At 36.8% G+C, this 17,191-nt stretch overlaps 1 protein-coding gene across 2 annotated transcripts in view; it reads left to right on the plus strand.

The window, feature by feature from the left end:
• The window catches only part of PCSK5 (proprotein convertase subtilisin/kexin type 5), a 467,874-nt gene that overhangs the window by 164,274 nt on the left and 286,409 nt on the right, over positions 1-17,191 (plus strand). For both annotated transcript variants that reach the window (XM_009244528.4, XM_063714247.1), the window contains exon 6: positions 15,598-15,686. In XM_009244528.4, coding sequence (XP_009242803.1) covers positions 15,598-15,686 — 89 coding nt within the window. The remainder of the gene's footprint in view (positions 1-15,597; positions 15,687-17,191) is intronic.

Genomic DNA, 17,191 nt, shown 5'->3' on the forward strand with positions numbered 1-17,191 from the left:
ACCTAAATGGTTTTTGCTTAGATTCATACAAAACTTAAAACCTGCAAGAAAGAATAGACACCCTAGGTGTCAGAAGGGAATACCAACGGTGAAAGTAGACAGAATCCGTGAACACCTGAAGATGTTTGTTCCAAGAAAAGAGTGGAATATAAAGTCACCTTTCTCCCACTTGCCATTGCTTGTTAACCTATATGTATAATTGTGACTGTCAAGCAAGGCAATGTCAAGGGTAAAGGATGACCCCCTTTGTGTGACCTGATGTCTCTGATTCATTCTGAGCTCTCTCACATCTTGTCTTCCGATCTGGGATGAAACCTCAAATAAGTTAATGTTTCCAACCACATTAACAGATACGGAAGAAAAAAAGTGCTCAAAGCCGTGATGAGGAGAGGGCAAAAGGAGAAGTGAAGGCCACATCTCCCCACTTAGCAAGATACAGTGACCCCATGAAGGCCCCACACTCACTTCACCTATTTTGTATGTGTTCATGATACACAGAAATTAGCAGGCACTTTCTCATCTGATTTTCCGTCTTTTCAATAAGGTATCCCAGGTAAAACTTTAGACCTTTAATTATAGTGGTTTATTGTTAGTAGTAGATGATAAAACTTAGTAAGAAAGGCAGTAGAACAAAGGCAGGCATGATCTTTAAGTCAAGATGCTCTTCAAGAGTTAAAATGGCTTTTTGAGGTAAAAATTATGTAACAAATTGTTTCATGCTTACTAGGGCTTTGACAGTAATGACAGTATCCTTAAGAGAATCAGAAGTGATGCAATAAGAGGCATTTTTAAAGTTATTGGTTTGTCTACAGCCAATTTATTTTAGATGACATCCTATTTCTTGTAAGTCATTGGTCTATAGATCGATTATGATTTACATAATGGGTTGTCTTCTGGAAGTCTAGGAAAATATGCATCTTAGTAATATTGTGGGCATATGCAAGACAGCTTAACAGATTACTAATATTCCAATGAGTATTTATTACATAAGAATTGACTAGTAAAATTCATGTGTAGGTGCATGTATGTTAGAGTGTAATATAATGAATATATTGTTTTTCTGGAGTAAAATCTACTAAAGTTTTCTCCTTACGCTGAAAGTATTCTAGATGCTCATACTCTGTGGTCTCTGAGCAAAAACACATCTGAAACATAGACTTTTCTTTTTGTGACTTTTATATTTAACTGACATCATAAACATACCTCTTGCTGACCACCCTTATAATTCTGTGGGAATAAAAAAAATGAATCTTGTTCATACACTTGAACTTCAAACAGGTCATGATGATATCTATTGCTCTATAACTTGTTTTAAATCCATGTGAAAACACTGAGTCCAAGTAAGATATAAAAATTTAAGATGACTGATATTTTTCTCGGGGTAGTGATCATTGTCATCTGAAGAGAATGGGCTAGGGTGATTTAAATGTAATTGAGCTAGCCATTTGGACCATCAATTACAGTATGCTGGAATGTATTATTTAACTGTTACATAATGCATATGTATCAGCAGCAGAGTGAAGGTTCAGCTCAGATAATTTCACTCTCTCCCAAAAATGGTTCATATAATATGGTGTAAAGCAATGTACAGAAATCTTTATAAGAAGCCCTTTATAAGGAAATAGTCACTGTATTATTCACTCAGGAACATTCACTACGTATTAATGATGCATGTAATCTGTGCAGGGCTTTTTTACATTTTTGGACTACAAAACCAAGTTAGCTCTTCCATATTTTAATAATATGGTAGGATAAATATTCAATTACATCTTTCCTAGTATAGTACATCTAAAACTCAGGAAAGTATTCAGGGGCTTTTTTTTTTTTTCTTTTTTTTGAGACAGGGTCTCACTGTTGACCAGGCTGGAGTGCAGTAGCATGAACACAGCTCACTGCATCCATGAACTCCTGGGCTCAAGCGATCCTCCAGCCTCAGCCTTCTGAGTAAGCGGGACTACAGGTGCTTACCACTATGCCCAGCTAATTTTTTTTTTTTTTTTTTTTTTTTGGTAGAGACAGGGTCTTGGCATGTTGCTTAGGCTGATCTCCAACTTCTGTGCTCAAGTGATCCTCCCACATTAGCCCCAAAAAACTGCAAGGATTACAGATATTGCAACCACGCCCGACCTTAGGGGACTTTTTAGTGCATGGTTGAGTTGGTGGGACACCAAGAGAATTTCTCTGAGAAAGTTCAAATCTATAAGCCTAGGCAGGTACATGCATTTTCGAGAGTGAGCAACCAACTTCATCTAGCCTGGAGGTAATTTTTAATAAGCTCAGGGCCTTGGTTCAGTGGGATGAGTGAGGATTCTGCGTAAAACAGAACCCCTGAGATATCATCTACAGTACTTTAACAAGATGGGAAAAACAAAACCTACACATAGTGAGATAGAGGGACATATTTCACTTTCTCAACCTGAGTAATAGATGAGACAAGAGGATAAATAAATAACTACACTTATGTATATGAATTACTAACATCCTCATAGGATTTACACCTATGGGTAATTCGTATTACCTGTACAGCCCAAATTTTAAATTGGAAGTGGCAAATTTAAATCTTCTTTGGATCAAGGAGCTTCTCCCTCAAGCCTCAAAGAATTCACAGAGATACAAGCTCAAGCAATATGACCTCTAAATGGAAAATTCATCAGCTACATGGGGAAAAAAATTGACATGAAAACAGAAGGGCAGCAGACACATCAGTGGAATTAAATTCACAATTTTGGAATTATTAGATACAGGATACTGTATATGTATAAAGAATATTTTTTAAGTGTTTAAATCAAAAGAGACTATCAGAATTAACCAGGCAGATTTGAAAAGGAACTTCACAAAATGAAACTTTTAAGCCAGGCATGGTAGCACACACCTGTAGGCCCAGCTACTTGGGAAGCTGAGGTAGGAGGATCACTTGAGCCCAGGAGTTTGAGGCCAGACGGGGCAACTTGGCAAGACCCACGCCCACTTCCCCACACAGACAAAAAAAAAAAGAAAGAAAAGAAAAGAAATGTATAATAATCTAAGTGAATAATGCAGTGAATAGATTAAATAGCAGATTTGTCATGGTTGAAGGTAGCTAAAGTGAAATATAGAATTGAGCAAGTTACGTAGAATGCAGCCCAGAGAGAGAAGGTTATGGGAGTCTGAAGGAGAGAGTAACCATTAAGGTGATGAGAGAATGTCTGATGTGTGCTTCATTAGGACTTTGATTTTTTTCTTGTAAATTTGTTTATTTGTAGATTCTGGATATTAGACCTTTGTCAGATAGATAGATTGCAAAAATTTTCTCCCGTTCTGTAGGTTGCCTGTTCACTCTGATGGTAGTTTCTTTTGCTGTGCAGAAGCTCTTTAGTTTAATTAGATCCCATTTGTCAATTTGGCTTTTGTTGCCATTGCTTTTGGTGTTTTAGACGTGAAGTCCTTGCCCATGCCTATGTCCTGAATGGTATTGCCTAGGTTTTCTTCTGAGGTTTTTATGGTTTTAGGTCTAACATTTAAGTCTTTAATCCATCTTGAATTAATTTTTGTATAATGTTAAGGAAGGGATCCAGTTTCAGCTTTCTACATATGGCTAGCCAGTTTTCCCAGCACCATTTATTAAATAGGGAATCCTTTCCCCATTTCTTGTTTTTGTCAGGTTTGTCAAAGGACTTTGAAAAAAGGAACTAGAGAAAGAAAGGCAGTTTTCAGAGAGTATAGCTGAAAATTCTGAGGAATTAGACTTTACAACAACAGGTTTAAGAATTCCTAGAAAGAAATTTTTTAAATTCTAAAAAATTATAAATATTTCAAATTTTTTATCCTACAGGATAAAAAAAGTCAAATAGAAAAGCATCCAGAGAAAAATAGATTGCCCAAATACCTAATTTCTTACCAGAAACAATGCAAGCTAGAAGACAGTGGAATGACACTTTTGAAGTGGGCTTACTCTAGAACTCTGTACCCAGTGCAATCATTTTTTAAGAAAAGTAAAAAGTTACTTTCTGAAGACTTTCAAGAGCCAAAAGACTCTCTCAAAGGTCTTTTCACATTTGTAGAATAAATGCCCAGATATTTATGAAATGTTCTTCAGAAAAAAATCAATGATCCAAGAGGGAAATACGAGCTGCAGAAAGAAACAGAGCAAAGAATGTACACTTGACCCTTGAACAACTCAGGAATTAGGCATGTTGACTCCATTCCATGCAGCCAAAAATCTGCATATATCTTTTAGCTTCCCCCAAACTTAACTACTAATAGCTTAATGTTGACTGGAAGCCTTATTAATAAAAATAAACAACCAATTAATGTATATTTTGTCTGTTACATGTATTATATACTATATTCTTACAATTAAACAAGCTAGAGAAAGGAAAATGTTATTAAGAGAATCATAAAGGAAAATTATTTTAGTATTCATTAAGTGGAAATGGATCATCATAAAGGTCTGCATCCTCATCGCCTTCATATTGAATAGGCTGAGAAGGAAGAGGAACGGTTGGTCTTGCAGTCTCAGGGGTGGGAAGGGTGGAAGAAAATCCATATATAAGTGGACCCAAGAAGTTCTGTGCTGTTCAGAGTTCAACTGTATTTGTAAATCTAGACAAACACTGTTCATATTACTAACTAATTAATTTCTAGGGTTAAAAAATCCAGGGTATCACTGTAATCATAAGAAGCTTGTACATGGGTATAAGAGATGAGTAATCAGGGTTGAATCAGTCTAAAGTCTGTATTGTTTGGAAAAAGAGGATTGATAACGTTAGACTTTGTGTTGTTAGGTATTTGTGATCAAATACCTAAGATTGCCACTAAATAATAGAATACATAACAACCAAGCTGGTATAGGGAAAAAGGTTACAGAAATGAACATGAATATGTCAATAAACACAGTTACTATAAATGGTCTTAGTCTCTAGTTAAAGACTCATTGAAAGTCTAGTTTCAAAAAAGACCAAGTTATATTCTATTTATGAGAGATATAACTAATATAAACAGAGTATTTGAAAGTAAAAAATATATGTATACAAATTAAATAGTCACTAAATATCTTTTTTTAACTGCAAGAGCCATTCAGTGTTAGTACATATTTATAAATGGTGTGTTTCATTAGAAAGATTAATAATTCCATTCTAAGTAAAACAAAATTGATAAAACTGCAAAGCATATTAACAAACCAACAGTATAATAAATAGGCCTGATATGATGGACACATAAAGAATAATTGGAGAATATAGATCATTTTCAAACACATGGAACATTTATTAACAATTTTCACAAACTTGGCCATTGGGTAGATCTCACAAAATCCAAAGAATTGGTTCATAGAAATAATATTATTTTATCGCAAGTTAATCAGATTATTATTGATACCAAAAGATAACTAATTACCCACATATATTTAAAAATATCAAAACATACTTACAAGTAACCTGTGGGCCAAATAATAAACCAGAGCTGAATTTCAAAATAGAGGCCCTTGTGGTTCAGTAGCACTGGGCATTAATTAATAATAGATACAATGAACTATAAGAACAGTCTCATTAAAGGAATTACACATTTGAATAAAAATAACTTATGAAGCCTAATGAAGGATTATAGTTAATAATTGCTAGGTTTGGGGGAAAATTAATAGTTGAGCTTGGAGTTTCCAAAATAAATAATTTTTCTTTTAAAAATTGATCATAGTTTACAATTGATTATAGTTTACAGTAATCTATTGTATATCTCAAATTATCTAAAAGAATAATTCAAATGTTTCTGACATAAAGAAAAGACAAGCTTTGGTATCAGGATGATGCTGGCCTCATAAAATGAGGTAGGGAGGATTCCCTCTTTTTCTATTGATTGGAATAGTTTCAGAAGGAATGGTACCAGCTCCTCCTTGTACCTCTGGTTGAATTCGGCTGTGAATCCATCTGGTCCTGGACTTTTTTTGGTTGGTAAGCTATTGATTATTGCCACAATTTCAGCTCCTGTTATTGGTCTATTCAGAGATTCAACTTCTTCCTGGTTTAGTCTTGGGAGGGTGTATGTGTTGAGGAATTTATCCATTTCTTCTAGATTTTCTAGTTTATTTGCGTAGAGGTGTTTGTAGTATTCTCTGATTGTAGTTTGTATTTCTGTGGGATCGGTGGTGATATCCCCTTTATCATTTTTTATTGCATCTATTTGATTCTTCTCTCTTTTTTTCTTTATTAATCTTGCTAGCGGTCTATCAATTTTGTTGATCCTTTCAAAAAACCAGCTCCTGGATTCATTTATTTTTTGAAGGGTTTTTTGTGTCTCTATTTCCTTCAGTTCTGCTCTGATTTTAGTTATTTCTTGCCTTCTGCTAGCGTTTGAATGTGTTTGCTCTTGCTTTTCTAGTTCTTTTAATTGTGATGTTAGGGTGTCAATTTTGGATCTTTCCTGCTTTCTCTTGTGGGCATTTAGTGCTATAAATTTCCCTCTACACACTGCTTTGAATGCATCCCAGAGATTCTGGTATGTTGTGTCTTGGTTCTCATTGGTTTCAAAGAACATCTTTATTTCTGCCTTCATTTCGTTATGTACCCAGTAGTCATTCAGGAGCAGGTTGTTCAGTTTCCATGTAGATGAGCGGTTTTGAGTGAGATTTTTAATCCTGAGTTCTAGCTTGATTGCACTGTGATCTGAGAGATAGTTTGTTACAATTTCTGTTCTTTTACATTTATTGAGGAGAGCTTTACTTCCAAGTATATGGTCAATTTTGGAATAGGTGTGGTGTGGTGCTGAAAAAAATGTATATTCTGTTGATTTGGGGTGGAGAGTTCTGTAGATGTCTATTAGGTCTGCTTGGTGCAAAGCTGAGTTCAATTCCTGGATATCCTTGTTGACTTTCTGTCTCGTTGATCTGTCTAATGTTGACAGTGGAGTGTTAAAGTCTCCCATTATTAATGTGTGGGAGTCTAAGTCTCTTTGTAGGTCACTCAGGACTTGCTTTATGAATCTGGGTGCTCCTGTATTGGGTGCATATATATTTAGGATAGTTAGCTCTTCTTGTTGAATTAATCCCTTTACCATTATGTAATGGCCTTCTTTGTCTCTTTTGATCTTTGTTGGTTTAAAGTCTGTTTTATCAGAGACTAGGATTGCAACCCCTGCCTTTTTTTGTTTTCCATTTGCTTGGTAGATCTTCCTCCATCCTTTTATTTTGAGCCTATGTGTGTCTCTGCACGTGAGATGGGTTTCCTGAGTACAGCACACTGATAGGTCTTGAGTCTTTATCCAATTTGCCAGTCTGTGTCTTTTAATTGGAGCATTTAGTCCATTTACATTTAAAGTTAATACTGTTATGTGTGAATGTGATCCTGTCATTATGATGTTAGCTGGTTATTTTGCTCGTTAGTTGATGCAGTCTCTTCCTAGTCTCGATGGTCTTTACATTTCGGTATGATTTTGCAGTGGCTGGTACCGGTTGTGCCTTTCCATGTTTAGCGCTTCCTTCAGGAGCTCTTTTAGGGCAGGCCTGGTGGTGACAAAATCTCTCAGCATTTGCTTGTCTGTAAAGTATTTTATTTCTCCTTCACTTATGAAGCTTAGTTTGGCAGGATATGAAATTCTGGGTTGAAAATTCTTTTCTTTAAGAATGTTGAATATTGGCCCCCACTCCCTTCTGGCTTATAGGGTTTCTGCCGAGAGGTCCGCTGTTAGTCTGATGGGCTTCCCTTTGATGGTAACCCGACCTTTCTCTCTGGCTGCCCTTAACATTTTTTCCTTCATTTCAACTTTGGTGAATCTGACAATTATGTGTCTTGGAGTTGCTCTTCTCGAGGAGTATCTTTGTGGCGTTCTCTGTATTTCCTGAATCTGAATGTTGGCCTGCCTTGCTAGATTGGGGAAGTTCTCCTGGATAATATCCTGCAGAGTGTTTTGCAACTTGTTTCCATTCTCCCCGTCACTTTCAGGTACACCAATCAGACGTAGATTTGGTCTTTTCACATAGTCCCATATTTCTTGGAGGCTTTGCTCGTTTCTTTTTATTCTTTTTTCTCTAAACTTCCCTTCTCGCTTCATTTCATTCATTTCATCTTCCAGGGCTGATACCCTTTCTTCCATTTGATCGCATCGGCTCCTGAGGCTTCTGCATTCTTCACGTAGTTCTTGAGCCTTGGTTTTCAGCTCCATCAGCTCCTTTAAGCACTTCTCTGTATTGGTTATTCTAGTTATACATTCTTCTAAATTTTTTTCAAAGTTTTCAACTTCTTTGCCTTTGGTTTGAATATCCTCCCGTAGCTCGGAGTAATTTGATCGTCTGAAGCCTTCTTCTCTCAGCTCGTCAAAGTCATTCTCCGTCCAGCTTTGTTCCGTTGCTGGTGAGGAACTGCGTTCCTTTGGAGGAGGAGAGGTACTCTGCTTTTTAGAGTTTCCAGTTTTTCTGCTCTGTTTTTTCCCCATCTTTGTGGTTTTATCTACTTTTGGTCTTTGATGATGGTGATGTACAGATGGGTTTTTGGTGTGGGTGTCCTTTATGTTAGTTTTCCTTCTAACAGACAGGACCCTCAGCTGCAGGTCTGTTGGAGTACCTGGCCGGCCGTGTGAGGTGTCAGTCTGCCCCTGCTGGGGGGTGCCTCCCAGTTAGGCTGCTCGGGGGTCAGGGGTCAGGGACCCACTTGAGGAGGCAGTCAGCCCATTCTCAGATCTCCAGCTGCATGCTGGGAGAACCACTGCTCTCCTCAAAGCTGTCAGACAGGGCCATTTAAGTCTGCAGAGGTTACTGCTGTCTTTTTGTTTGTCTGTGCCCTGCCCCCAGAGGTGGAGCCTACAGAGGCAGGCAGGCCTCCTTGAGCTGTGGTGGGCTCCACCCAGTTCAAGCTTCCAGGCTGCTTTGTTTACCTAAGGGAGCCTGGGCAATGGTGGGCGCCCCTCCCCCAGCCTCGCTGCCGACTTGCTGTTTGATCTCAGACTGCTGTGCTAGCAGTCAGCGAGACTCCGTGGGCGTAGGACCCTCTGAGCCAGGTGTGGGCTATATTCTCCTTAAGCCCAAAATCTCCTTAAGCTGATAAGCAACTTCAGCAAAGTCTCAGGATACAAAATCAATGTACAAAAATCACAAGCATTCTTATACATCAATAACAGACAAACAGAGAGCCAAATCATGAGTGAACTCCCATTCACAATTGCTTCAAAGAGAATAAAATACCTAGGAATCCAACTTACAAGGGATGTGAAGGACCTCTTCAAGGAGAACTACAAACCACTGCTCAAGGAAATAAAAGAGGATACAAACAAATGGAAGAACATTCCATGCTCATGGGTAGGAAGAATCAATATCCTGAAAATGGCCATCCTTCCCAAGGTAATTTACAGATTCAATGCCATCCCCATCAAGTTACCAATGACTTTCTTCACAGAATTGGAAAAAACTAAAGTTCATATGGAACCAAAAAAGAGCCCGCATCACCAAGTCAATCCTAAGCCAAAAGAACAAAGCTGGAGGCATCACACTACCTGACTTCAAACTATACTACAAGGCTACAGTAACCAAAACAGCATGGTACTGGTACCAAAACAGAGATATAGATCAATGGAACAGAACAGAGCCATCAGAAATAATGCCACATATCTACAACTATCTGATCTTTGACAAACCTGACAAAAACAAGAAATGGGGAAAGGATTCCCTATTTAATAAATGGTGCTGGGAAAACTGGCTAGCCATATGTAGAAAGCTGAAACTGGATCCCTTCCTTACACCTTATACAAAAATCAATTCAAGATGGATTAAAGACTTAAATGTTAGACCTAAAACCATAAAAACCCTAGAAGAAAACCTAGGCATTACCATTCAGGACATAGGCATGGGCAAGGACTTCATGTCTAAAACACCAAAAGCAATGGCAACAAAAGCCAAAATTGACAAATGGGATCTAATTAAACTAAAGAGCTTCTGCACAGCAAAGGAAACTACCATCAGAGTGAACAGGCAGCCTACAAAATGGGAGAAAATTTTTGCAACCTACTCATCTGACAAAGGGCTAATATCCAGAATCTACAATGAACTCCAACAAATTTACAAGAAAAAAACAAACAACCCCATCAAAAAGTGGGCGAAGGACATGAACAGACACTTCTCAAAAGAAGACATTTATGCAGCCAAAAAACACATGAAAAAATGCTCACCATCACTGGCCGTCAGAGAAATGCAAATCAAAACCACAATGAGATACCATCTCACACCAGTTAGAATGGCAATCATTAAAAAGTCAGGAAACAACAGGTGCTGGAGAGGATGTGGAGAAATAGGAACACTTTTACACTGTTGGTGGGACTGTAAACTAGTTCAACCTTTGTGGAAGTCAGTGTGGCGATTCCTCAGGGATCTAGAACTAGAAATTCCATTTGACCCAGCCATCCCATTACTGGGTATATACCCAAAGGACTATAAATCATGCTGCTATAAAGACACATGCACACGTATGTTTATTGCAGCATTATTCACAATAGCAAAGACTTGGAACCAACCCAAATGTCCAACAATGATAGACTGGATTAAGAAAATGTGGCACATATACACCATGGAATACTATGCAGCCATAAAAAATGATGAGTTCATGTCCTTTGTAGGGACATGGATGAAATTGGAAATCATCATTCTCAGTAAACTATCGCAAGAACAAAAAACCAAACACCGCATATTCTCACTCATAGGTGGGAATTGAACAATGAGAACACATGGTCACAGGAAGGGGAACATCACACTTCGGGGACTGTTGTGGGGTAGGGGGGAGGGGGGACGATAGCATTGGGAGATATACCTAATGCTAGATGACGAGTTGGTGGGTGCAGCGCACCAGCATGTCACATGTATACATATGTAACTTACCTGCACATTGCGCACATGTACCATAGAGCCTAAAGTATAATAATAATAATAATAATAATAATAATAATAATAATAATAAAAAGAAAAAAAAAGAAAAGACAAATATTTAAGGTAATAGATATCCCAGTTACATTGAATTGATCTTTACAAATTATGTGAATGTATTAAATTATCACATGTACACTGAAAATATATACATCTCTTATGTATCAATCTTTAAAATTTTTGAAAAATGTTTTAAATTGATCATTTTTCAATGATTAAAATGAGACAACCAAATGCCAGAATGGGAAGATAATTATGAGTACATCAAAATTAAAGATAGTCTGTAATCCCATTGGTTTGGAAGGCTAAGATGTGAGATTCACTTGAGGCCAGAAGTTGGAGATTAGCCTGAGTAACATAGTGAGACCCTGTCTCTACAAAAAAATTTTAAAATTAGCCTGCTGTGGTGGTGCACACCTGTAGTCCTGGCTACTCAAGGGGCTGAGGTGATACAACTGCTTGAGCCCAGGAGTTTGAGGTTACAGTGAATTATGATCAAGCCACTGTACTCCAGCCTGGGAGCAAGAGCCCGTCTCCTAAAAAAAAAAAATTGAAATTGTGTATGACAACCCAAAATTGATCTAAATAAGATTGTATGTTCCAAATATCAAACATCTGTGACAGATACGACAGGAAAGAAATTAAGAAATTTGGGCAAAGGGCCTGAAGAGGTTACTTACAAAGCAAGAAATAGAAATAGCTAATAAATATTGGAAAAATGTTCGACATCAAATATAATGGGCAGGAGGAGGGAAACAACAGTGAAGTAACAATTTTCATGTCTAATTGTTAAGGATGAAAGAGATTGAAAAACTCATATGCGGGGGTGTGTGTACACAGGGTTTATCCAGATATTTTCTCCATGTGTCATTCAGCTTGGCTTATGGCTTTTTGTTTGCCATGCACAAAATTTAATTTTTTATAGTACTATTTTCTCGTTAAAAATTTTTGACTGATACATAATAATTGTACATATTTATGGGTTATATATGGTATTTCAATATATGCATGCAATGTATAATAATCAAATAAGGGTAACTAGGTTATCCATTGCCTTAAATATTTATCTTCTTTCTGTGGGAAATATTCCAAATCTTCTCTTCTAGCTATTTTGAAATATACAATAAGCTATTGTTAACTATTATCATTCTATTGCTATTGAACACTAGACCTTATTCCTTCTATCTAACTGTATTTTTGTACCTATTACCCAACGCCTCCTCATCCCCCACATGGTCCTACCCTTCCCAGCCTCTGTTAACCATCATTCTACTCCACCTTCTTGATCAGCTTTTTTAACTTTCACATATGGGTGAGGACATGCGATATTTGTCTTTCTGCTCCTGGCTGATATCATTTAACATAATGACCTCCAGTTCCATCCATGCTGAGAATGTCAGGATTTAATTTTTTTTTCTTTTTCTTTTTTTTTTTTTTTGAGACAGGGTCTTGCTCTGTCAACCAGCCTGGAGTACAGTGGCATGATCATGGTTCACTGCAGCTTTGATCTCCCGGGCTTAAGCGATTCTCCCACCTCAGCCTCCTGAGTATGTAGGACAACAGGTGTGCACCACCACACCTGGCTACTGGCTAATTTCTTTTTTATTTTTGTAGAGACACAGTCTCCCTATCTTGCCTAGGCTGTCTTTGAACTCCTGGGCTCAAGTAATCCTCCTGACTTGGCCTCCCAAAGTGTTGGGATTACAGGCATGGGCCACGGCATCTGGCCAAGATTTCATTCTGTTTTACAGCTAATATTCCATTGTGTACATATACCACATTTTCTTATTCATTCATCTGTTGATGGACACTTATCTTGGCCATTGTGAATAGTGCTGCAGTAAACATAAGTGTGCAGATATCTTTTCAATAGGCTGACTTCCTTTGTTTTGGATATATACCCAGCCATGGGATTGCTGGATGATAAGCTAGATCTATTTTTAGGTTTTACAGGACCCACCATACTGTTTTCTGTAGTGGCTATACTAATTTACATTCCCACCAGCAGTGTTCTCTTTTCACTGCACTCTCTGATCCGATCGTTTCTTTGATCCGTTTTTTATAGCATTTGTTATTTTCTGTCTTTTTGATAATAGTCACCTTAACCAGGGTAAGATATCTCATGGTGGCTCTGATTTGCATTTCCCAGATGATTAGTGATGTTGAGCATTTTTTTCACATACCCTTAGTCCAATTATATGTCTTCTTTTGTAAAATATGTATTCAAATCATTTGTCCATTTTAAAATTGGATTACTTGGCTTTCTGCTATTGAGTTACTTATACATTCAGTTTATTAATCCCTGGTCAGACAGAGAGTTTGCCGGTATTTTCTCTTGTTATGTGAGTTGTGTTTTCACTCTGTTAATTGATTCCTTTGCTTTGCAGAAGGTTTTTAGCTTTATATAATCGCATGTATCTATTTTTGCTTTTGTTGCATGAGCTTTTGAGGTGTTACTCAAAAAAATCTCTGCCGAGACCAATGTCCCAAAGCATTTCTTCAATATTTTTCCTTCTAGTAGTTTCATAGTTTCAGGTCTTACATTTTAATTTGATTTCCATATAGGGTGCGAGGTGGATGGGGGTGGGGGGTAATAGTTTCATTCTTTTATGTATGGATATCCAGATTTCCCAGCATTATTTATAGAAGAGCCTATTCTTTCCCCAGTATATGTTCTTGACACCTTTGTCAAAAGTCATTTGGCTGTATATGCATAGATTTATTTCTGTGTTCTGTATTCTGTTTTATTGGTCTGTGTGTCTGTTTTTATGCTAGTACCATGCTGTTTTGGTTTCTACAACTTTTAGTATATTTTAAAGTCTGCAGCTTTGTTATTTTGCTTGGGATTCTTTTGGCTATTTGGAATCTTTTGTGGTTTCATATGAATTTTAGGACTTTTTTTCCATTTCTGTGAAGAATGTAATTGGTATTTTGATAGAGATTGCATTGAATCTGTAGATTGCTTTGGGTAGTATGAACATTTTAACAATACTAATTCTTTCAGTCCAAGAGCATGGAACATCTTTTCATTTGTTTGTGTTTTCTTCAATTTCTTTGATCCGTTTTTTATAGTTTTCATTGTGTAGTAATTGTTTCAATCTTGCAACTTTTGTGAGTTTTGGTTATATTACTTTTTTGTGCTGTTAACAATTTGACAACATACTCTCTACTCTTTGATCCAGTAATTCTACTTCTAGGAATTCGTCCCAAGGCATAAAATGATGTCTGTACTCAAGACTGTTCTTCGTATTGTTGTTAATATTAGTGAATAACTGAGCAAAGTTCCAGGAAAAGAGGACTTGTTAAAAAGCTTATGGTGTGTATATATATAGATAGATACACACACACTACACAAACATTTATATATATCATTTAAGGAATTATGCAGTACATTAATAACCATTAAAGTAATATATAGATTAATACTTAGAAAGATAAACATAATATTACTAAGTGAAAAAAGCAGTATATATCTCTTTTATGTAAACTTGCATGTGTACCTATCAGTTGTAAGCAGTAACTTGATTATAGTTGCACAGAGAGTAGTGGTCTGAGGCAGCTGTGCTGTAAAATTAAAAGCACTGAAATGGATTTGGGGACTTGAGTTTTAGTCACTGTTTTGCTAACTGTGCTACTCTCAACGTACCCTTTCATATCTCTGGTCCTCCTGCATGCCCTCCTCTCGAAAAATGAGGGAAGGGATGGGCATTTAACTTCATTAGCAATGACAGATAAACCATAATGACTGTCACATCCCCCTTCTGCAGGCATGGCAGACATTAGAGGTCAGTCTTGGTGTTCTTTCTCTGGGCTCAGTCATGCTTTAGAATTCTCAGCACACAGTTTTAGGCCACCGTTTCTAAGCAAATTGTACTTTATACTGAAAACTTCTTTGCCATCCTTGAAAGAGGATCTTAGAAGTTCTTTCAGCTAAAAGATTTCTCTGATCAAGGCACAAAATTATTGTGATGAAATAACAGAGAATGCTTTTTCTGTAAATAATTTTTTTAATTTTCTAGTAGCTACATTTCTTTTAAAAAGTAAAAAGGTAAAAACAAGCAAAATAAGTGTGGATAACATATTTTATTAAATAAAATATTTTAACATGTAGCTGGTATAAAACAATGATTAATAAGATATTTTACCTTTTCATTTTTGCATACAAAATCTTTGAAATCCAGTGTTCAAAGCACATCACGTTTCTGCTAATAAATTGTTATTGGAAATACTTGATCTGTTATTAAATTTACAATTTAAAAAACAGATTCTCATACCCATCTTAAGTTTTCTAATGATTGATTTGAGTATTAGTTCTTAAGCTTAAATAAAAAATTGAGATGAGGTTGCAGTAGTCACATTTCAAGTATCTGGTAGCACATATATCCAGTGACAACTATGTGGATCAGTAGAAGTTTGGGGGATATAGAAACGAAGGTTTTCTAACTTTTAGCTTTCAAGGAGATTGTCTGGTTGGGAAAGCAAGATATCAAAAATAAATATGTCAAGAATATAATCCAAAACAATCTAATTAAGTGCTAGAAGTTTGCCATGGACAGACAAAGTGCTACTTGGGAAGGAAGTTCCAGAAACACCACAGCTGGGTACATTCTTCTGTACCCAGAAACACCACAGCTGGGTACACCACTCTGAGTGGTGGCAGTGACGCATTGGCTTTGTGAGAATGGTGTGTCTTACTTGAGAAAGTGTGTGTGTTCTGCCTGCAGGCACGGGACTCGCTGTGCTGGAGAAGTGGCAGCCGCTGCAAACAATTCGCACTGCACAGTCGGAATTGCTTTCAACGCCAAGATCGGAGGTATGGGAAACCAACTCACGTGGATGTAGAAATGCGCCAGTTAGCTCTTTGGCTGACTGGCTTTCAGAATCCTTTATAAATGGAGGTTAAACGATTGGGCATATCTTTACCTAATAGTGTTCAACTATTGCTGGCCCCAACATGACCATGTTAGCATGCGCTGTTAAATACATTTAGTTAAAGACTTCTGAAGCAGTCACCCTAAAATATTGTAAACACTTTTCTTTTAAACAGACTTGAAAAAAATGTTATCTAGTAGTGAAGATGGGGGTCATTGACATTTGTACCAAAATGCTACAATTGGTGCCTGGGTTAGAAAGAACTAATAATATAAACATTAGGCCATAATATCTCTATGGAAAGAAGCATTTTGTAATTCTCTCAAAGTGGAAAATCCTGGTTTTGTTTTTGTTTTTGTTTTTTTTCCTTTGGCTTAGGCTTTTAAAAAGTTCCTTTTAATTGTAATTAAAATGATATATGGCAAAAATCTCCTTTTGTAATCCCGTAATATAGTGATACTATTTCCATGAATGATTCAGATTATATCTATATGCAGGCATGTATACATAAAAACTCAATTATACATATACTTACTATAAGGACCCAGCCAGAGCAATATAAATTTAAGCATTGTCAAAAGCAAACTCTTAACTTTCCCATTTGTAATCATCTTTGTAAGCAACAGCCTGGTGCCACAGCCACACACAAATGAGAAGAAAATATTGTAATAGATTCTATGGATCCTCATGATTTTATCATTATGCCTGAAGGTATTCCCTAGGGGTCTCCTAAGGGCGTCATAAGATGAATGAAGCTCCTGGAACCAGGTTGACCTCCTTGTTTCCAATGCACTATTTGTTTTCAAGTGGGAAATAGTGTTAGAACTAAAAAATAAAAATGACAATTCTTTTTAGGATAGGAATACAAATGTAGAGATTCCCTAACATGAAATATTTAAGGTATACAATAATAGAACTAAGAAAAGGCTTTCTGAAACTACCTTGAATATTGGTCCATAGTGCATTTGACCTCTTTCTTTCCTTTTTCTCCCCCTGAATTCTTATGAGTATGACAATTTGTTAAGCAGTAATTAATTAGCGGAGAGCATCTGCTATTTATTAAGCACAATGCATATGAAAGAGCTAAAGAAAAGAGGCAAAGAAAAAAATTCTTCATTCCCTGAAGAATGATGAGAGTTCTGGAGGCCCCTCATCATCCCAAGAGAATTAGATCAGAGGCTGCCAGGTCAGCCCTTCTCATGGTCCAGGATATAGTTTCTCACATACACAGACACACAGCCCCAGATTCTTATCAATACTCTCCAGCACAAACCCAGAAATCTTAATAATTTTTAAAAAATGAGAGGATGAACTTGTGAACTCACAGATAAACCAATGACCTAGCTTACAGAACCTTATTTTAAAAAAACGGAATATATGGCAACAAATCAAAAATGTTCTACGACAAGAACATTCTGAATAATAAGTTTAACCCCCATACCCAAG

Source organism: Pongo abelii, chromosome 13 (genome assembly GCF_028885655.2).
Source record: "Pongo abelii isolate AG06213 chromosome 13, NHGRI_mPonAbe1-v2.0_pri, whole genome shotgun sequence".
Lineage (NCBI taxonomy): Eukaryota > Metazoa > Chordata > Mammalia > Primates > Hominidae > Pongo > Pongo abelii.